A 21,904-nucleotide genomic window follows, 5' to 3' on the forward strand; every position below is an offset into this window, starting at 1 on the left:
CTTGAGGGCATTATGCTCAGTGAAATAAGTCAGAGAGAGTAAGACAAATACTCTATGATCTCTCTTACACACGGAATCCAAAAAACTCTAACTCGTAGAAACAGAGAGTAGGATGGTGGTTTTGGGGGGCTAGTTGGGGGGGTGGAGGGGTGAGAGATGTTAGTCTAAAGGTGCAAACTCCCAGCTGTAAGATGAATAACTTCCGGGGATCTAACGTACAGCATTTAAAAAAGAAAAAGAAAGGAAAACTTCCACTCTGCTCCAAGGAGGGCAGTTAGCTGGCAATCTCCAGCTGCAACACTTTCAGGACCCACTTCAGCTTCTGGGCCAAAGCCATACCCTTCCCAGGGAGCCCTTAGCCAAGGGCTGAGCACCGGGGAGCCGCCAGCATCCACCCAATGCAGGATATCGTTGCTATGCGTCAGTCTTTGCCCTAGAACTCCCTATTCAGACGGAGCCGACTTGTTGAGGGTGCTACTCTCCCTACCCAGGCAGCACCGCACCCCTTCCCTTTGGCAAGTGTCAGATCTGCATTGCAGTGTGAAAGCTCTCTCAGCCCGATTCTGCTTCCTCTTTAGTCTTTAACAGCCATTACTTCGTCCCCTGCCCCTGGGGAAACCTCTTGCACTCCTAACTCCCAGCCTGTGCCCCTTGGGGGAACTGACACAGCAGTGTTGTCCAGCCCCTCAAGCGTGGTCCTAAAAGAAAGTAGGGATGGATGTTAGGTCCTACCTGGGAGAAAATGTCGCATGGCTTAGCCCACACATCCCCTGCCTCATGCAGGTCCCAATGCCACCTGCTCAACCATGGGTAGGGCACTGGGCTTTGTGCCTACCTTCCAACAGAAGGGAAGCTCTGGGAAGAGGCACAAAATGCCTTCCAGACTTTATTCCTCCCATGCTCCTGGTTCTAATTTATTTGTCCTTGCCACAGTGAAATGCCCGGAGTGGGGGATTCCTGAGCTGGCAGACGCCCAGTAAAGAAGTGGCTGTCACCCACTCTGAAGGTCCTCATGCACCAAAGATGCAAAAACCTCACCAGAGTCAGGGTGTCTATAAACATCTGCATGGCCTCTCCATGGAGGCGGGCTCTTCCCCCAAGTCAGAAAAATAGCAACCAGGAGGATGTGAGTTTATAAAATAATTCACCTTTATTATTTCATTCAACCCAATATATTTATACACACATTATCCAGAATTTGTCATATTCAGGGTTATGGAGAGTACAACATATTAATGGTGACAGTCCATGCTCTGATAAATGGGTTAAACTTGAAGGCAATGGATAATTTGAAAAAACAAAAGCAGATGACATAGATCCTGTCCTCAAAGCATACACAAAATGGTTAACAGTGATAACATCTGACCGCGCTTAGCTGGGAGAAGACTCCATAGTTCTCGCCTCGTATATCGCCCGAGCCGGGCAGCCCTCAATACCATCTGCTCGGCCTCGGCAGAAACCACCATACCTGGACCCGAGAAGTGACCGTAAGCGTGGAGGCCACACCGGCCTCGGACTGCCTCCCCTTGGACTTCCTGACATGAGACACAATAAGCCCTTAGTGTGGTCAAGACATTATTACTTGAGTTCTGTGAGCTTTACCCTAATTTCTAACCCTCAGGGATTAAAAAAAGAGAAAAGTGCAAAGGAGTTTTCTTTTTTAAAAATTTTGTGTACCTATTTATTTAAATTCAATTAATTAACATATAATGTATCATTTGTCTCAGGGCTACAGGTCAGTGATTCATCAGTCTCATATAATACCCAGTGCTCATTACAACACATACCCTCCCCAGTGTCCATCACCCAGTGCAAAGGAGTTTTCGATAAACTTTTCTAGAGGTGATCTAGACTTCTACTTAGAATTCTGGAACTTTGCAAAATTGGCTAATCACCAAGTAGCCAACTGGCAAGCACCAATTGGCTAATTGGCAATTTCACCATGTGTCTGATTTTTGTTCTACTCTATTTCACTGCAATGGTTAGCAATAAAGTCTTTTAAAACCTCCCAGACTCATGTTCATTTCCTAAGGGACAAGAAAGAAGAGTAGACTGGGTCCCAATTTCTATTCAGGCTTGGAATAGCCACCCTGTAAGGAAAGGAACATGCTGGCCCTGAGTCCTATCCAGTGGTGCCAAGGCAGCCCCGGGGGGGGAAGCGGGGGGCGGGCAGCAGGCCGGGCAAGCAGTCCGGGGCATGTGGAGACCCACATGAGTCTGGCTTCTCCATTCTGCCATGCCAGGAGTTGGCGGGGACACTGCTCACGGCTCTGCTCTCATGGATCCGAATCCCCTGATTCTTGGGTAGGTCTCTGTATTTGATGGCAGGCTGGCCTTGGCCTTGGTCGCAGTGTCTGTCCTGATGCCAATCTACATACACAGGCATGGTGATTCATGTGACTTAATTCTGACCCCCCCAAACCACCCAAGCTCTGAAGCTTCTTTCCAAATTTCCCCACCTAATTTCTTCTTTCTCCTTTAGAATCAATCCCCTGCCGAGCCTGATGATTCATTTACCCACAAAAAGCTGCAGCAGCACAGACTGAGCTGCATGCACCTGCCAAGCCTTCAGCATCCTGGAGCCTCCTCCCATCCCAGCAGTCCTACCACACCCCGTCCCCAAGTGAGGGTGTCTCTACCTTAGAGAGACCCCCAGGCACGTCAGCTGCCTATAATAAAATCTCTTTTAAATTCTTCAGTAAATTTGCAGGCTTGGGCTTTTCCTGGGCATTTTTAATGATTTTGCTGACTTTCTCCCATTCGTGGGGGTACCCCTCCCCTCCATGGCTCTTTATCAGCTCATCAGCCATTTTCAGAAGCTCTACTGCCTGGTTTTCCCTGGCTTGGCCCGTTTCTCTGTTATTAAAAGCACAGACTCGCCCCCCACACCTTTTAATGATGTTCTTAAGAGTTTTGTTATCTGTATTCTGGACATAGTCTCTAAGGTCCCCTGACTCGAGGTCCTCCTTCCGAGTGAACAGCACGATCGTGTACTTCAAAACTTCCTCTCCGAAGATGTTCTCCAAGTCCTTCACTGCCCTTTTGTCCTCTGGAGTGAACCGTCCCAGCTGGAACACCAGGACCAGAACCTTGTTCCCTTCTTCACAGCAGGACAAACAGCGTCTGACCTCCTCCTCCAGCAGGAACGGACCCTCCTCGGCATTGGTCATCAGGCAGAGCAAGGGCGTGTCCACAACCACCACCTGCAGCCTGCCCCACATCCTCTTGCTGCTCTGGCACGTCTGGGTGACCTGCTGCGCTTGGAACTGAGAGCGGAAGTCGGGGTTCCCGAGAATGGTGTTCCCGGTGGCGCTCTTCCCAGTGCCGCTCCTCCCCACCAGGACAATGCTCAGGGCATCTGTCGAAAAGAAAGCAGGAAAGATTGGTGGCCACGAGCTGACCTGGGTGCAGCTTTCAAAGTGCTGCCAGACGTCACGGCAGAGGATGCCCAGAGAGCACCCTGGCCACCCTCTCACCCAGCAGCTCTATCCCCAAGCACGGTTCCGGGCACTCGCTCTGAGAACCGGAAGCATGACTTGGACCACCATCTCTGCCCCGCGCTCATCCATGACATGGCACTGTTCTATCTCTGAATTCACTCCCTCCTTCTGGTAACTTCCCTGACTCCCTGGCACCCTGTGAGTGCCGCTGGCTTTATTACCCATCACCCGCTCAGCTGCGTCCAGCCCCCACATCTCGATGTCTTCCCGTTGCTAGCTAATGCTAACTGCAGCAAAATCTCCTTGATGGATTTGAAAAATTATTCCACAGAATTGACTTTTCATGAAAAAGCAACTACATATATCATTGACAGATTCCTAGTTCCTTCATTTGGATCACCAAAAATTCATTTCTCATTAAAACCACATTAAACTGAGTTGTCTTTCATTGATGAGTCGAAAGGCACCTCGTGGTTGTAAGAATGAATGTACACTCACACTGTTTTGTGTAGTGATGATGGAGAACAGATGTCCCTTAAAATGGAACGACAGATGCTAGCGACCTTGCAATGGGTGTTAGTGGGGGCTCCTTACAACTCTGCACTTGTACTGTGGTCTTTCTCTTCCACGCTGGCCTTTTCACAGTTCTCTCAATTATACATTCTTTGCCAAGTTACCCATATCCACCTTAAAACAAAGAGGGAGGAAACCCTACCCTGTGCTCTTCCTTCCAGGGGAAATTATTGGATTGCTTATCCTGAACCCCCAATCTCATAGCTGTGCTTAAAGATTCATCTTCCAATAGTCCCATATCTGTCACAATTTCAGTCCCTGCTTCCACATCCTCAGAGGGGGTGGTTCTCAAGAACCTCTGTGATCTGGTCTATAATCCCCATCCCACATCGAGCAGAGGCATGAACCCTCCATTTCCATCATGGCCACTCCGTTGGCAATAGGCTTAGTCCCACCTCCTTGCTTCTGATTGCTGGAGTATTCTCTGCAACGTCTTCCAGCTTTCTGCCAGCCACCCAAACACTGCCCATTCTCCAAAGCCCATTTCAAATTGGGCTTTCCCCACACAGCCTCTCCTGACCTTCCTGCATGTCTATACTTCTTGAGGAGGCCCCCCAGCACCTGGCCCTCCGTGCTGACTATGAAAGGGCTCATAAACAGATACACTCCTTTGAGTCCGTGTTCTTCTCAGGGGAGGGCATTTGAAGTGAAGACAAAGGGGTGAGTCATGCCGACCTGGAAGAATCTCAGCTCAGGGCAATAGAGCGTGTAGCCCTGAGGGCATGGGGACTTCCGCTAAAGCCGTGGGTAGTGTGACTGGGCTAAGAAACCCATCTAGTGCCATGTGAGGATTCAGGCTCCCAGTCCTCATCCTTCTCTCCTCAAAATGGCCTCCCCTCTCCAAAAAGAGAAGAGTAAAGAACCAAGAAGTCAAGAGAGGGAGAAAGAGAGAGGGAATGTCAGAGCGGGCTTAAGAGAAAAAGTCAAACCAACGGTCCAGAACTATCTATCTCATCACCAGCACTGAGTCTTGAGCCCTGGGCAACAGACACACAGTGGGGAAAAGAAGAGATTGGAAAGAGCTCATTTCCTTCCCTCAAGACCTTCACCATCCAGTTGGAGAGAGGTGAGAAGGGTCAGAGAGAATTAAAGACAGTTATGTGCATGGAAAGGCACATAACTTCAGTAACCTTGGCGAAAGAGAAAAGCTAGTCAGTAGACTGGACCTGTCCTTTCTATCTTCTCTCCACCCTTCTCGTATATTTCATATCTAGTTTCTGAAAGCATCTCGAAAATGTTTTTAGACACCGTGTACCTTCCCCTCTGAAGCTGCAGGGCCTGCCCCCATTGTGCTGCATCATACTCTCAACTGTTTCCAGGAGCTTGTCCACCTGGTGCTGTTCTTCTTCCCCCGTCACTCGGTAGTTGAAGATGCAGAACCGGTCTTTGCACTCCTTGATGAGCTTGTAGAGAGCTTTATTTCTGTTTTTCAGGAACATGTGTAGATCCTGATCCCCTAGGTCTTCTTTCCTGGTGAGGAGAATGATCAGGTACTGCACGAATTTCTCTCCAAAACTGCGCCGGATGGTGTCGAGTACCGCCTCATCTTTCTCGGCGAAGGAGCCCAGAGGCGTCACCAGCAGGAAGGCGTGGGGGCGCCCAAAGGCATGTCTCTGGAGCTCCGCTTTAATGCCCTTTGAAGACGAGATGTCTGGAGTATCAAGGATCACAACGTTCCTCTCTCTCCAGATTCTGCTCCCAGACACAAACCTCTGGGTGACTGACTCTTCGCTGAATTTGGTCTCAAACTCTCGCTTCCCCAGAAGGCAGTTCCCGACTGTACTCTTCCCAGCTCCGCGCCTGCCCACAAGCAAGACCTTCAGTTCCGACGGCCCAGGGCTCGGCTCGCATCCTGGGGCCTGAAGCTGCTTCTCCTCTTGCCCTGGGAGGAACAAAAGAGCAAATTCAGAGTCTCTTCTTGCGGCTGAATGCAGAGATGTGGACAGGTTCTATGCTTTCTCATTCTTGTCCGTTTTTACAGAGAATGCCCGCAGTGTTCTGAGCAGCAGGACTCTAGTCCCAGTCAGAAGCTACCTCCCCGAGTAAAAGCCACAAAAGGGGCCATGAATAAATGAAGAGAGATGTAAAATGCTCCAGATTTCCCAGGAACGTGAAAATGTTAAACTTGGCCTTTAGTGCTCTTGGTCCTTAGAGTTCCTTTCATTTTACTACCAAAGGTAAGTGCCTGGGCCATGAAGTCCATGGGCTAAAGCAGGACAAGGGAGAATCTGAGTTTAAGATGTCCCTTCAAAAAAAATAAATGAATAAAATAAAATAAAATGCCCCTTGGTAGTATATTTATAAAATGTTATACTACTCAGCAATCAAAAAAAACAAAACAAAACAAAACGAAAGAATGAGTGGATGAATGAACTATTGATATGCAACATGCACGGATCTCCAAAGCATGCTAAATGAAAGAAGCCAGACACAAAACCACACGCTATCGGGTCCCACTCTATGAAGTTCAAGAACAGACAAAATTAGTCTATGTTCCCAGAAGTCTGGATTCAGTTCCCTTTGGGGAGACCCAGCAGAAACTTGTGAGGTGATGGACATGCTCCAGATCTTTATCTACATGGTGGTCACATATGTGCAGATATGTAAAAAGTCATTGAGCTAATACACTTAAGATTTGTGCATTTTACTCTGTTAACTGTACCTCAATAAATGGCTGTAGAGACCTGTGCCCCAAAACTATCCCTGCCCTCATGCCGTGGCCCCACCACGTCTCCTCAATCCGAGGTCAGCACCAGACCTACAGGCTGAGCAAATGGCAGAGTCAGCCACTCCAGGGAACATTCAGAGTCTGAGGCATCCTGGGCGCTATGCGCCGCAGGTCTGGGAGGTGGTGTCTGAGCCGTCCCTGGGTGTCTGAGCCGCAGGTCTGGGAGATGGAATGAACATCCTTCAAAGAAAGCCACTGAAACACCAGTGAAGGCGCATCCTTCTGCGCCTGATGTTGCCTTCTTATGTTGCCTTCGAAAGCTCCGACTTTCCCCCAAATCACCTCATACAAGTCTGCATCCTATCAAAAGTCCCTTCCAATGCCCTCATTCTGAGATACCCCATGGCTCCCCATGGCATGCTATTTCCTCAGGGCCACGAGGATCATTTGGGGACATAACATGAAAGTTCCTGGAGGTCTTGACTGAAGGACATCAACAGAATTTTAAATCCCTACTTCTGCCTGAGTTCACATATTTCGGGCTAAGTTTACTCATCTGTAAATGAGAATAATGATAATACCACCCTCTTCATAGGGCTGTTAAGAGGAATATATGTGTATGGTTATTATGAGAATTATGTTATATGCGGGAAAGATTGAATTATTTATATATTTTTACAGTACGTAATGCTAATTGTGATTATTATCACTAAAATTGAACTAATAATAACTATTGTCATTATTATTTGGGGGAGTTCTATGAGGACAGAGAACTCATCTATCTTATTCACTGCTGAATATTCAGTTCTTGCACAGAGCTGGTCCAGAAATAACCTGAAAGTCCATCAGTAAAGGGATGGTTGAATTAGTCATGTACGCCCTTACCATGGACAAAATTGCACCTACTAAACAGAATGAGGTGGATCTATACAAACTGACTTGTGCAGTGTGCAGGATGTATCATTAATGGCAATCATTACACGGATCCTGACCTCCACCACTGAATTCTACAAATGAGTGTTATCCATGAAGATGATTACTGCTTTCCCAGGGGGAGTCAACATCATATAGTTCTGGATCCAGGGCCAGAAAGACAAGGCTGAGTCGGGGAAGAAGCCACGAAAAGCGAGCCCACCTCCATAACATTTCAGGGAAGGCCCAGGACACCCACACCATGTCCAGAACCTACTCCCAAGTGTTAGGAGTTCCCTGGGGGATAGGCTGTGGACACCAACCTGAGCTAGGCCTCCAGAGTACATCTTTGTTCCTACTTATCTAATTTCTCCACTTCATTTTGATGCATGATGCATTCAAAAGGATACAGCTGTAAGCTTAACATTTTTAAGGATCATCTTACCATGTGGCTTGTCCTCCTTCTGAGACGTGGCTTCATTCACACAATCCTAGAAAATAAAGGGGAAAATGATGCACAGGGACCTAAAATTTCATCTTTTCGCAAAGTAAAGAAATGGAGATACAAGTATATAATTCAGAGTAATTTGATGAGGAGGCTGTGGTCAAATCAAGGCCATGGTCATGTTCCTTGTTGGCTTCTGTAGACCCGTCCACAATGACAGTAGATCTTAAGACCCCACTGCTGTCACCACAACAGGCTTGCCAGAAGTATGAAGATGGGTCTTGTTCTTGCTCAGAGGAGCCCCACAAATGCCATCTAACCAAGGCATTGAGCCTGAAGCTCCAACTTTCCTTCTCCCCAGTCCCCAATAGTAATGGCAATTCCTTTCAAAGTCTTCCAGAGTTTCTGCTGTTCCTGGAGAAAATCTAGAGGCTTAAGAAGAGCTACTGGACTTCCTGGAAGAAGAAACTATAGCCCACTGGTGTCTGAATGTTCATCTGAGGGACCAGGGGAAGGGAGGAGATTGGATGTGAAGCTCCCACACACCTCTGGTGTCTTCTGCCTGCACTGCACCCCCAGGATAGAGATAAAGCTTCTTCTGACATAAGAACCAGGGAAATTTGGAACTTTCCCCACCCAGGTGGGCAAGTGGAGCCAAACACACAACTGGTATTCCCTTCCCCTGCCTGGCAAAGCAGACTCGCTTCCAAAATTTAAATTGTCATAGAATCAAAAGAGAAGGTAAAAACGATACACAATCCTGATGAATCTGCTATTCCTAGAAGCTTCCAAAACTTTATTTTAACCATGCCAGCCAAGGAAATTTTCCCTCTGCTTTCTTACCTGGCCTTGACCCAAGCTGTGGATCCCTTCCACCATCCCTCTCCCTGGATCTTCTCCTCGCAGGTCTGACCATCAGACTTCTTTCATCTTACCTAGCACAACTCAAATTCTTTCATGTGTTTTAAATGCCAAAGGTTGTTACAATGCAAATATGTATGATCTAAAAATTAATAATTTTAAAATTTCTAACGCACTGTAAAAGGAGCAGCTGCTAATTAACATACACCCTTCTGTATTTTTCTGAGTTTATACGCATACACTCAGGCATATACGAACACACAGGGAGACTTGCTAGGCATCTTGTTCTGCAATCTGCTTCATAATATGTGCTGTACAGCTGTACAAGTCGGTATGCGTAGATCAACACCGTTTTTTTAGGAGATGCTATTTGCTCCACAGCATGGGGCATGGAACATCCTGTACTGATGTAATGACTATCAGGTTATTTCTGGCTTTACTATTTCAAAAGACGCCATGATAAATATCCTTATACATCCATCTTTATATATGTGAATGTTTTTATTTCTGGGTAATAGTCCTAAAAGTGGGTCAGTCTCTGGGTTGCTAAAGTCCTTAATGCCTCCATAACTTATGTGAACCTTATACACATCCATAACAATACTAATAACAATAATAATGGCAGCTGATAATCACCGAATGCTTACATCTCAAGTATTAGCAAATAACTTTGTAAGCACTTATTTCACTGACTCCTCACAGAAATCTCGGAGATACGTATTATTATCTCTGTTTTACGGATGACAAAAGTAAGATCCTGGGTCAAGGAAATGGATATGGGTTCCGTCCCTCAAGGAGTCTGTGGGGAGGCAACCACCGCAAGTACATTCACAGCAATCACTTGACTCGTGGGGCCATGTGAGGAGCGCCATGATGGAAGGAAGGGCCGGCAGGGAAGACCCTCTGAGGAAGTGAGCTCACCCTGAGGCAGATGGATACACAAAAGCAGACATGGTACATGGTCAGATGGGAGAGGGGAAGTGTCCAGGGGAAACAAATCACAGGTTGGAACCTCCAGAGTGGACATGAATGCAAGTCAAGGACCACAGGGAAGGCCAGTGAGACCGACACATGAAGAGCAAGTTAGAGGGTGAGGGACCAGCTCAGGTCAGGGATTCGGAACTTGATCTGAAGATCAGAGGAGAATCACTGCAGCATTTTAAACAAGAGGGTGTCGTGTTCAGGGTACATTGCAGAGAGCTCATCTTGTGCCCAGATCCTCTCTGCGGACATCCCTGTTCCAGACAGCCTTCAAGAGAGAGACAGATGGTTATAAAGGAGAGAGAGGGAGGGCAGACCTAGGAGATAAGAGAGTGACAAGTTCTCTCGCGCCTCAAGGTCCTCACCTGTAGAAGATGAGTACACAGAGTGCTTGTGGAGACTTCATCCGTTCATGTGTCTGGGACTCAGTAGGTACTCAATAATTATTGCCTTCCTTCTCACTTCCATCCTGTTTGGGCTTAACGCTCATCAGTTCTCAGAGTTTCACTCTGACCAACACCACCCCCCACGCTGGATTATTGCTTGATTACCTCTGCTGGCACTTGCGTTAAGAATCCTCTGTACCAACATTCACTTACTTACCCTGCATCTGGAACTGTTTTGTGTCTTATGCATGAGTCACTCAAACCGAAGTGTAAGCTCCTCAGAGGCAAAAGCCTGAATTTTTGTATCTTCCTTAGCTACAAATACATTTTCTGTTCAGGTTTAGAAATTAAATAAAATACCACTCTGGCTGTTGTGTATGAAACGGATTGAGGGTAAGGCACAAGAATGAATGAGGGGAAGGTTGTTCGTAAGATAGGATAGGCAAGAACCGAGGCTGGCTTGGACCAGACTAGGGGGGCAGCAGAGATGGAGAGAAGTGGGTGGGTTCCAGGCACCCCGACCACACAAGACTTGATGACTTCTCAGATAACAGCTGCCAGCTAGTAGGGGCAGCAAAGCTGAACTCTGGGTTTAGGTTCGAAGAGCATGGTGAGCAGCACGACCATTTACCCAGTTGAGAGGAAATCAGAAGTCTTAAAGATTTCAGAGGGAAAACCAAAAGTCTGGACATATGAAGTCTGAGATCCTATACGAGAGCCGAGTGGACATGTCAAATAGCAGTTGGATAAGGGAGTAGGATTCAGAGGAGAGGCCTGGACTGGAGGAATGAATCTGGAAACCATTAGCGATCGACAGAGCTCAAAGCTGGAAGGCAGAGTTGAGGAAAGCCTAGAAGATGCCAGTGTTCAGGAGGCCATGCAAGGAGAGCTCGGGAATCTCTGGAGTAGCCAGAAAGGGCAGGAGGAAGAAAACAAAAACAGTGTAGTTGTATTGAAGCCAAGGGAAGAGAGGGTCCATTTGTGTGTCCAATACTGTGAGGGATATAGTTAGGTAAGGACTTAAATGTATCCATTAATTTGGTAATAAAGTCCAAAGTTCAAAGGCTAATACTCAAAGCACCCTACCGTCTGGTGCCTCATCTTTGCAGATCATGGATAAATATCTCCTTAAACAAAGCCTGTGGTCCATCACACAATACCACACCTCCCTTATCTGTGCCCGTCATCCACCACGAGCTCTAGCAAGAAAGATCCTTGCAGACCTTAAGAATGTCTTACCAGGAATCCGCTGCCTTCATTTCTGAAGTTCACGATATATGGTCCTCCATTTTCATCCACCAACCTCTGGACCTGGCACAGGAGCCCCCTCACCTGACGGGCCCGCTCCTCCTCGCTTGCCTTGTTGTTCAGAGCGCAGTATCGGCCTCCATGGTTTTCAACCAGCTCGGCGAGGTACTCCTCGCCTTTGATGTAATCTTGCAGAGAGTCATCCTCCAAATCATCCTCCCGAGTGAAGACGATAATGATATACCTCTTGGCTTCGGCTCCAAACAACTCGTGGATGCCCCTGACTGCCTGTTGGTCCTCCACCTCATAACGGCCGATGGGAATGACCAGCAGCAGAGCGTGGAGGCTGGGCGCAGAGAGCTCCAAGCAGCGTTCGATGTTGTATTGCTTGTCTTTGGCACAAGACAGGGAGGAGAAAAGGTCGGGGGTGTCGATGACCACAACCTTCCCCTCTCCTGTGGCCCCGCTCATTCTCTGGCACACTTTCGTCACCATCTGGCCACTGCATCTGGACACAAACACAGTTTTGCCCAGAATCGTGTTTCCTGTGGCACTTTTTCCCGCACCACTGCTCCCTAAAAGGAGAAGCCTCAGTTCCTGCATGGGGCAGCCGGGCTCCCTCTGCTGACAAGGGCTCCTGCTGGTCCTGCTGGACAAAGAGCAACTCATCAGTGTCCACTCATGAACAGTCCATAGAGGAACAGCAAGAAAATGCATCCTCTTTTTAGTTTCTCCCCAAGGATTGGGACTACTGACGTCAACTCAGACTAGATTAGGATAAGAAATCCTGTTTCCCAGGATCCTTTCTGTGCTCTTGTCTCTGAAATAAATCCGTATTGGTAAGATGTCACACACTGTTGGTTGGCTCAGCCAACGACCCCCTTCTGTCTACATTCATCCCCCACTATACACACTGGGGGAAATGCAGACACTATGATAGACAGAATAACGCCCCTCCCCAAGATTCTCCCTGGAATCTGTGACTACATTATTTTACATGGGAGAAGGGACTTTGCTAATGTGATTAAGGATGTTGAGATGAAGAGATAATCTTGGATCATCCAGGTGGACCCAATACAATCGCACTGTAAGAGGTCCTTCCAAGAGGAAGGCAGGAAAGTCAGAGTAAGAAAAAGGAGATGTGAGGACAGAAGCAGAGGTCAGAGAGTGAGAGAGATTTGAAAATGCTACACTGTTGTCTTTGAACATGGAATAAGGGGCCACCAGTCAAGGGGACTGCAGGCAGCTTCTAGAAGCTGGAAAAGGCAAGGAAATGGATTCTGCCACACAGCCTCTGGAAGGATCCTGCCCAGCACCTTGATTTTAGGACTTCTGACCTCCAGAACTGTAAAATAATAACTTGGTGGGCTTTTAGCAACTAATTGTGTGGCAATTTGTTACAGCAGCAACAGAAACTAATACGCTTTTTCTCCCAGCTTCCTTTCAACTGGGAGTGGCCATGTGACCCAGTTCTACCTGATGACAGTTGAGGGAATATTTCCTTGGGCTTTCTTCTTATTTGGAATTTAAATGTGATATCTGGGGGCTCCTGGGTGGCTCAGTCGGTTAAGTGTCTGCCTTCAGCTCAGATCACAATCCCAGGATCCTGAGATTGAGCCCCACTTCAGGCTCCCTGCTCAGTGGAGAGCCTGCTTCTCCCTCGCCCTCTGCCCCCCCCCCCAACTTGTGCTTCCTCTCTCGCTCTCTATCTCAAATAAATAAATAAAATCTTTAAAAAAAATAAATGTGATATCTGGAATCACAGCAGATATCAGGAGGCAATGAGGTAACCAACAAGAGAACAAAAGGTCAGCGTGTGCTGTCACACTGAAGGACTGCAGAGCAGAGAGAGAAAAGAATCCCTGATGACTAAGCTGCCAAAACATCCTTGAGATCACCATTTTTTTTTTTTAAGATTTATTTATTTATTTATTTAACAGAGAGAGAGAGAGCCAGAGAGCACAAGTTGGCGGAACGGTAGAGGGAGAGTTAGAAGCAGGCTCCCTGCCAAGCAAGGAGCCCGATGTGGGGCTCGATCCCAGGACTCCGAGATCATGACCTGAGCCAAAGGCAGACACCTAACCAACTGGCCACCCAGGTGCCCTGAGATCACCTTTTTGTTAAGTAAACAGCTGGTATTCTAAAGATCTAGCTGTTGCTACTCAAATCGTGGTTCACAGGCTAGCGATATTGTCAATAATTGAGACCATGTCAGAAATGCAGAATCTCAGTCTCCACCCAAACTTCCTGAATGAGAATCTGTAACTCAACAAGTTCCAGGTGCTTCTCACGAACACTCAAGTTTGAGAAGCACTGGTGTAAGCCACCATTAGTTGAAGATCAGCATTCCCAACTGAATCAGGATCCACTTGAAGAGCCGAGTTTCCCAGCACCATTTCTTGAACAGTCCATCCTTTTTCAAATGATTCTGTCAGGTACCATGTGCCCTAATTTCCTCAAGTTTATGCCTAGGTTGTCTGTTCTGTCCATTAGATGCTCTCTCAGTCTATTCCTGAACCAGAAAGCCTTATTTACTAAAACCAAAATGACTTAATATTATTCTACTTAAAATATAACTTTAAGTCTTCATTACATGATCCATCGGGTAGGTCCCAACACCTTGCTATTGTTCAAAATTGTCACACTCTTCTTGGTTTTTTAATCTCCTGTAGGACTTTGAAAATCAGTTGTCCTTGTCTTTAGGAAATCTCTGTTGAAAGCTAGAATGCCATTGCATTGAATGTGTAGCTTAGTTTTAGAACTGACATTTTCATAGCGTTGTTGTCCTCCCCACTCTTTTTGTTGGTCAGTTTTAAACATGTTCTAAGTTCAACCATTATTTCTTCTTGATCCATAAATTAGGAGAAGAGATTATCAAATTTAAAAATGTGTTGGGAGATTTGCTATCGTTTTATTTATTTCTAATATTATTACTCTCTGGTCAGAGAACAACATCTGTATAAAATATTTGTCACTGGTCGAGATTTACTTTTTAGCCCAGTAAAATTTTTGTAAATGTTTCATGTGGGCTTAAAAAGAATGTGTAACTGGCAATTGGGGGTGCCTTTCCCAATCAGGGACCCCACCTCAATTTTACCACCTAGGCTCCAGGTATCCAGAAGGTCCAGCATGCCCTTCTCTGCACCACTCTCCTGACTGTCTGGAAAACTCCTCCCCATTCTTTACCACTTAGCTGAAGTGTCACCTCCATGTCAAGCCTTCTGTGATTTTTCCAGATTGGACTGATCATGAGCTCTTTTCTGGACTTCTGCAATACCACTCTCACTGGTCCCCCTGTTTCCACCCTTCTAGAGCCTATTGCCCATCAACAGCCAGTGTGCTCCTACCAAAACAAGAGACAGATAACGTCCTTCATCAGTCCAAAATCCCCTAATAGCTTCCCACTGACTTGAAGTAACAGGCAAAGCCTTTGCAGTGGTCAACAAGACCCTACCCAATCTGGGCTCTAGCTGCCTCTCCGATCTCATTCCCCACCCCTCTCCACCTTGCTTTGTCTGCTGTAGTCACATCAGCCTCCCTGCTGTTCCCCAAACAGGCAACCTTGGGGCTCTGTGCTGGTTGTTCATCTGAGCTAGAACATTCTTCCCCCAGACTTGTGCAAGGCAGCTTCCCTTCTTTTAGGTCTTTACTGTAGTGTCCCTGTGGTGCAGAAGGCCTCCTGCAGTCATCCTATAATTAAGAGCAACCCTCCCTGCTGCATCCCACAAGCATTCCATGTCCCCTCCCACCCCGTTCTATTTTTCTCCCCAGCAACCACAGCAACCACCTTTCACATGGTGCATTGACTTGCTTATCGCTTTTTTTTTGTCTCCCCACCACTGAAAGGTAAGTCCCGTGAGAAGGAGGACTTGCTCTGGTTTGTTCACCACCGCATCTACAGCTTAGAGAAGGCATTCACTGCTAAGTACCTGCTTGTGACTGAGTGGATGGCTATGGACTTGAAGAACGAAGACGAGCAGCTGAAGGAACTGAAGAGTGGGACAGGAGAGCCCTGCGGCTGGGAGAAGCCGGAGAAGACAGTGCACAGACTCCTCCTCCCCCCGCCCAGAAGCCCACCACGAAAAAAATGCAGTGGACTGAGTGAGGTGCAGAGAAGCTCATCCGGCCACAGATGGGCTGTTCTCTAGATCTGCATCTCTGGATCTCCACAGGATGCAGGAGGCAAAGCCGCCTCGCCTAGAACACACACCTCAGAGCTGTCACGCCAAGGAGAAACAGACTTTTTGGTAGCTGAGGTCCAATCACTGTTGGGACACTTCTAAGAGTACCTTTGTACCATGACACAGCCCCGAATGAAGAGACCCTCTCCCTAACTCTCCATCCCCCTTAGTCTCCTTGGCTTTGTTCATGATGCTGTTCCTATCTGATAGTATTTACTGTCTAGCTTCTATGTTCTCTTTTCTCTCTACCACTCTTAGTATGAAACTCCATAAGCACAGAGACCACGCCTGTCTTGTTCTGTGTCCCGAGGTCCTAATACTGTGCCTGGCAGGTAGCATACACTCCCTAAGTGGTGTTAAATGAATGATCATGGGGGAGAGGGGTGATGAAAGGAGGAAAAACAGTTCTTAGAAATGAAGAGGGAGATTGAAGTGATGTCACTTTTTTTTTTCATTTTCATTCTGCTTTATTAGGTATTTATTTTATTTTTTATTATTATGTTCAATTAGTACATCATTAGTTTTTGATGTAGTGATGTCACTTTGAATAATAAAAGAGAAGTAACTTGGGGGCTCCAGGGTGGCTCAGTCCATTAAGGCTCTACCTTTGGCTGAGGTCATGATCCCAGAGTCCTGGGATGGAGCCCTGACTTAGGCTCCCTGTTCTGCAGGGGGACTGCTTCTCCCTCTCCCTCTGCCTGCAGCTCCCCTTGCTCGTGCTCTCTCTCTCTCTCTGCCAAATAAATAAAATCTTAAAAAACAAAAAAGAGAAGTAACTTTATATTGTATCCCAAGCCAGTGAAGTGGGATTTTTTGTACATCAATTTTTTTTTACGTTAAAAAAAAAAAAAAGACACTAATGGGTAAATAGCTGAAGGACGCAGACACCTCCAGCAGGTCTGAAGAAGAAAGGAATTTATTTCTCACCTCAGCTCCACTGTTTTACATGATTGTCCATCACAGTGACTAAATTAGTCTTTGCTAAATTCCTAGCCAGGCCGCCATATTGAATCAGGACGCACCCACCTCCATGTGGACAGTTGCCAACCTGTGGCATTTTCTCCCCAGCATACAAAAACACTTTTAAGGACAAAAAGGAGCCAAAACACCCCCTTCCCTCACTCTCTCCTTTACCCACACTCCCCTCGGATCATCTCCCAGACCGTTCTGGACACCCCAGCAGGTTAACGGAGACGAAAAAAGACAACTTTCTCTCCAAAACTTTAGTTGAGACTCTCCAGCAGCCTGCACTTCTCAGGATATAGCCCAAGAGGGCCGTGGCTTCAGCCATCCAAGCAAAGCTCCCAATGGTGTGGGGATCTGTCCCACATTAAGGGGCAGTTCACACCCACAGACAAAGATGGCCAGAGAAGCTTCCAGAGCCCAGCCTGGGCAGGACTCAGTCCCAGCCCAGCAGGTCAGTTATCAGGAGGAGGAGAAAGAGTTCAAAGGTGAGAGCCTAGGAGGCTTAAATGCAAGTAAAATCAGAGTCTTGTTTTGGGCAACCACCGTCACCTTCGGTGCTCAGTTAACGGGACCCAACAGTGCACGGGGAGGAAAATACTAGAAAAGTGAACGTGGAAGACCCGAGTCTGAGCTGCCAGCTTCGCAGAGCCTCCCACGGGCTCCCTCCGGCCCAGACCAGGCCCTGCCATCGGCCCCCACGAGGGTTGGGGGCGCCCCGCGACGACGCCCTCCCCCTGGAAGGCCGCGACCCGCGCGCCAGCCCTCGAGCCCCACCTCCCACCCCCCCAGGCCGGACTTGAGCAGCTGGCTGCCCGGAGCCCGAGCCCGCTGCTCGCCCTCCAGGGGGCCCCGCTGCCCCCGCTGGCCGCCGCCTCGACCCCCCGCGCCGGCGCGCACGCACCTCGATCCGGTCCCCGGGAGCGTCGCAGGCTCCATGGCTCTGGGGAAGTCCGTGAGGTCCCCGCGGGCAGCGTGGAGAGAAAGCAGCGGCGAGCCCGGCGCGGCAGGGGCGGGATCTTTCTGACAAACTGTACTTCCGCGCAGGAAGAGGTTTCTAGGCTGATGTACAAACGGGACGCACACGGGCCGTCGGGTGGGTTGGGGGGTGGAGTTCGCACGGGTGCCAGGTTCGAGCGACCGCCGACCCAAGGGCAGGCGGGTGGGGACGGGAGAGCGGAGGCTCGGGCTGGGGCTGCGGCTGCGGCGCCCGGGCTGGGGCCCAAGCCGAGCTTCGGGAGGGTCCGCAGAGAGGGTCATTGTGCAGGGGCTCCCCGTCCCCGGGATGGGCGTCGTGACGCCTGCAGAAGCTGAGGCAGGCCAGTGCGGGGACGGGGACGGCGCCCAGCAGGCGGTTCCTCTCCAGGTGATCTCCGCCACCCGGGCTCCGAGACCCCTTCCCGAGACTGCGGAAACCGGGAAGCCGCTGATTTCTTTCTCCCTCCCCCAACTCCAACAAATTCCTCACACCCCTCCAGGGGGACCCTCCAGCCCGACCTGGGGAACGCTCTGCTTCCCAGGCTAAGAGGTTCCTTCCTAGAGCTAGTGAGACATTTGAAACGCTAGAGCTTCCATGCTTCCCAATGGTTTATAAAGGAAACCCTTTTTGTGAGTGATAGTAGTTTGGGAAAGCTCCCTGCTGCAGAAGGCAGTCGAACACTGAGAAAGACTTATTTTATTATGGTTTTTTAAAAAGGCAACGCAGGCATAACATTACATAAATTTACCATCTTAACTATTTTTAAGTGCACAGTTCAGGAGCCTCAAATACATTCGTTGTTGTGCAAAGAGCTCCGGAACTTTCCCACCCTGCAACAATGAAACTGTGCCCATTAGCCCCTAATTCCCCTCCCCTTCCCCCAGCCCCTGGTAAGCACCTCTCTACTTTCTGTTTCTTTCTTTTTCTATCTTTCTTTCTTTCTTTTTTTAAGATTTGATTTATTTATTTGAGAGAGAGAGAGAGCTTGGTGGAGGGGCAGAGGGAGAGGGAGAAGCAGGCTCCCTTCTGAGCTGGGAGTCCCCCATGGGGCTCCATCCCCCAAGGGGCTCCATTCGAGGACCCTGGGATCACAACCCGAGCCAAAGGCAGATGCTTAACCAGCTGAGCCACACAGGCGCCCCTCTACTTTCTGTTTCTATGATCTGGGGGGCTTTAGATACTTCATATGAGTGGAATCAGACCGTGTTTGCCCTTTTGTGACTAGCCTTATTCACTTAGCACAGGTCGTGTCCTGGAGGTTCATCCTTGCGACAACACTTTTAATGGGAATGCAGAAGCTGATGACCCGTGGACTTGAGCTCACACTATCACACCAGGCTTGGTCTTTGAAATGTCTGAGGTGGTGCTGAGACTTCCAGAGAGAGACCCAGAGGAGGGGGGGGTTGCTGAGCAGGTTTTGAGGGGCTGCTCCGTCCTAGGGGGGTCCACCTCCCCTCTGGGCTGGTCTTCATGTTCCATCTCGTTAGGAAGCCAAAGAAAACCTGGAGATACTGGCCCTGCCCACCAAGGACTCAGGTCTACACAGGCTACATCTTGGTGAGAAAAGCCTCTCGCAGGGGTACCTGGGTGGCTCAGTCAGTTAAGCGTCTGCCTTCGGCTTAGGTCATGATCCCAGGGTCCTGGGATTGAGCCCTGAGTCGGGCTCCCTGCTCAATGGGGAGTCTGCTTTTCCTTCTGCCCCTCCCCTCCCCTGCTCTTGCTCTCTCTCTCTCACTCAAATAAATAAATAAAATCCTAACCAAAAAAAAAAAAAGGCAGCCTCTACCATTCCCCACCCAATCTATGCTCCTAGTAAGAAGGACTTGTTCTAGAAACAATCCCCACCCTCTTTGGGGTGCTAGGTCAATTCACATAAAATCAGTTCATTCAAATAATCAGACAAAAAGCCTTCAATCCCACCCTGTGATCATCCCAGCTGTGCCGCTCCCAGAAGTGGAGGTCAGTTCAGAGGCAGAGAGTCATAGCCTAGTGGAATATCATTTCCCCAAAATAGAGAAAATCGTAGACTGAGTTCAGGAAAAGCTCGCTTCTTCTGAAACATTACACATTTGGGGAGCATTCTGAGTAAAACCACAACTTCAAGTAATTCCTCATTGACTTAGCAAGCTGATTATCTGCTGAGTTGACCATTTTGCAAAATGATCTTTCAGCACATGGGCTTGTGGAAAATTGAATTCTGTGGGGAAGGCTGGTTGGGCTTGCATCTAGGAAAGGATGGGTGTTTCCTGCCCCCTAGTGGCTTTGTGGCTAATGACAGGGGCAGCAAGACCGTTTCCCCAGCAACTTTCTCTCAGAGCCGGTGAGGAGGGAGAGGGCTGGCCTTCTAAAAATCATATAAGCCTGCGAGACACAAACTATACAAACAAGGAGGAGTCTCCCAGGCCAGGCACCATATTAGACAGAGGGGTTCAAAGACCTTCAAGACAAATCTCCATTGAAGGAGATCAGTCAAATGATGGGAAGAGGGACTGAACTATGGTTAAGGAAAAATAGAACGTGTACTGTCATAGAGATGTGTTCAGGGTGCCATGGGAGCAAAGAGGAAGCTCCATAAATCCTACAAGATGAGAAACAACCAAGTGGGGAAACAAACAGAAACAAATCCATAAACCATTCATTTTCTGTGGCAGGTACTGTCATGGAGGACATTATAAGACACACGGGAGAATCTGCACAGTGGAGCTTCTGCCTATCCTAAGTCATGACGGGTATGTAGAAATTTCCCTGCAAAGGACATTCAGGCAGAGGGAGAACGGCAAACCCCACAGGCGTTCAGGTTCAGCGTGCTGTGAGCAGCGTGGGCGTGTGGGGAGGTAGGGTCAGGCTGGAGGTAGGAAGACCAGCTAGAGGGTACTGCAATAGTCCAAGCTCGATGCGCAATGGAAAAAGGAACAGACTGATGATATATTTAAAAGATGGAAACAATGAAATAAATTTTAAAGAGGCTAATTCAGGCTACCACATCAAAGGGAGTGCTGTTCACGGCATAGACAATGCCTTATTTCAAAAAGTTGTGTTATATGTTTAACTTCATCAATGGGAATTGTATGTTTACTACAACTTTGGCAGATGGTAGTGAAGTCTCTTGTAACTGAATTTGTATATTTTGACAGTTTTCTGATGGAATGAAAAGTCTTATTCAAACAGAGTCCTTGTTTGTTACAGTAATTATTAAGAAATAATGTGCTTATTTATAAATGTTTCACTTGAAGAAGAGACACAATTTTCTCATTCACATAATGAGGCTCGTGGTCATCCCAGGCCGATTGGCTGTGGGATGTGGGGCACTTCTAGTGGCCTTCATGGAGACAGAGCTGTGGGAGGCCCATGTTTGGGAGGGGTGGAGGGAGAGAGGAGCACTTTAGCTCGGGGACACCGGGTCTCAGGCACTGGAGAGAGGGTAAGCAGAGAAATCCCAAAGGTCATGACTGATTCCTCCTTCTCGTGTTATTCATATCAACCCTTCATTGGAAACAACTGAAATTAAGCAGGATAAAAATGTTTTCTTCTGCTCAAAAGCATCCAGGAAGCCATAAAGCAATAAGGAACTACCAGGCCAGAGCAAGAACGGAAATGCACGCAGGAATGCTTTCCCTGCGGCGTGTGCCCCCCCACCTTCCCGGAAAGGTGAGAACCTTTGCTTTGCAGCCTCCCTGGATCGGAAACCAAAGCCCAGCGGGAAGGGGCAGGGCAGACCTTCCTTGGGCAAAGCCACCCCATCAGGGAAGACTGTTCAGGGCTCTGGTGGTGGTCACGAGAGCCCCGCTGCTGAAGGGTTGGCGTGAGCTGGTGGCAAAGTGCTGGAAGACGTGAGGGGGACCCTGGTCAATGTGATTAGGCCACATGTGTTCGCGGAGAGGCACCCACATCAGTTAGGCTTCTACCCTCCCACAGAGACTGGGAGATGGGCTGGCATCTCCTTGGATTGGTACGTGTCAAAGGGATAGTGCCCACATCCTTGAGAAAGACAGTTCTGGGTTGTAACACTGGCAGGAGGCTTTTAAAAGATTTACATCTCCAAGGGGCAGAGAAAGAATCTGCAGTTACAAGTTTTCTAAAGTAAATTCTCTAAGAAGGGGGAGATGGCTGGCTAAGCGGCGGGGGGAGGGGGGGCCAAGAGTCAGGCCTGATCAGGCTCAAGTTTAGTCGGGCTGGGGGATGTGAACACACCTGGCTTCACCTGTACCTGCCTGGCTGCAGTGGCTGGCACGGGGGGTGGGGGGGAACACACCTGCTGGCTGGCTTC

General features: G+C 48.3%; 1 protein-coding gene and 1 long non-coding RNA gene across 4 annotated transcripts in view; one reads left to right on the forward strand and one right to left on the reverse strand.

Moving 5' to 3' along the window:
* Positions 1 to 1,127: 1,127 nt before the first annotated feature.
* The window catches only part of GIMAP8 (GTPase, IMAP family member 8), a 71,495-nt gene continuing 50,718 nt past the window's right edge, over positions 1,128 to 21,904 (reverse strand). Inside the window, exons 1-5 of one of the 3 annotated variants that reach the window (XM_006730904.3) lie at positions 17,563 to 17,933; positions 11,506 to 12,160; positions 8,039 to 8,084; positions 5,269 to 5,895; positions 1,128 to 3,358 (exon numbers count right to left, since the gene is read on the reverse strand). In XM_006730904.3, the coding sequence (XP_006730967.3) occupies positions 2,670 to 3,358; positions 5,269 to 5,895; positions 8,039 to 8,084; positions 11,506 to 12,160; positions 17,563 to 17,918 (2,373 nt within the window). In that variant the 5' untranslated portion in view covers positions 17,919 to 17,933 and the 3' untranslated portion in view covers positions 1,128 to 2,669. Of the gene's footprint in view, positions 3,359 to 5,268; positions 5,896 to 8,038; positions 8,085 to 11,505; positions 12,164 to 17,562; positions 17,934 to 21,904 lie in introns of those variants that run through there. The other 2 variants (XM_031025454.2, XM_081799864.1) reach the window with 2 other exon arrangements.
* The window catches only part of LOC145716447 (uncharacterized), an 8,190-nt gene continuing 2,948 nt past the window's right edge, over positions 16,663 to 21,904 (forward strand). The window contains exons 1-2 of the long non-coding RNA XR_014139083.1: positions 16,663 to 17,146; positions 20,289 to 21,586. This is a non-coding gene — a long non-coding RNA (uncharacterized LOC145716447). The remainder of the gene's footprint in view (positions 17,147 to 20,288; positions 21,587 to 21,904) is intronic.

The sequence above is a fragment of the Leptonychotes weddellii genome, chromosome 12, assembly GCF_054177405.1.
Source record: "Leptonychotes weddellii isolate Sample4059 chromosome 12, ASM5417740v2, whole genome shotgun sequence".
Classification (NCBI taxonomy): Eukaryota; Metazoa; Chordata; class Mammalia; order Carnivora; family Phocidae; genus Leptonychotes; species Leptonychotes weddellii.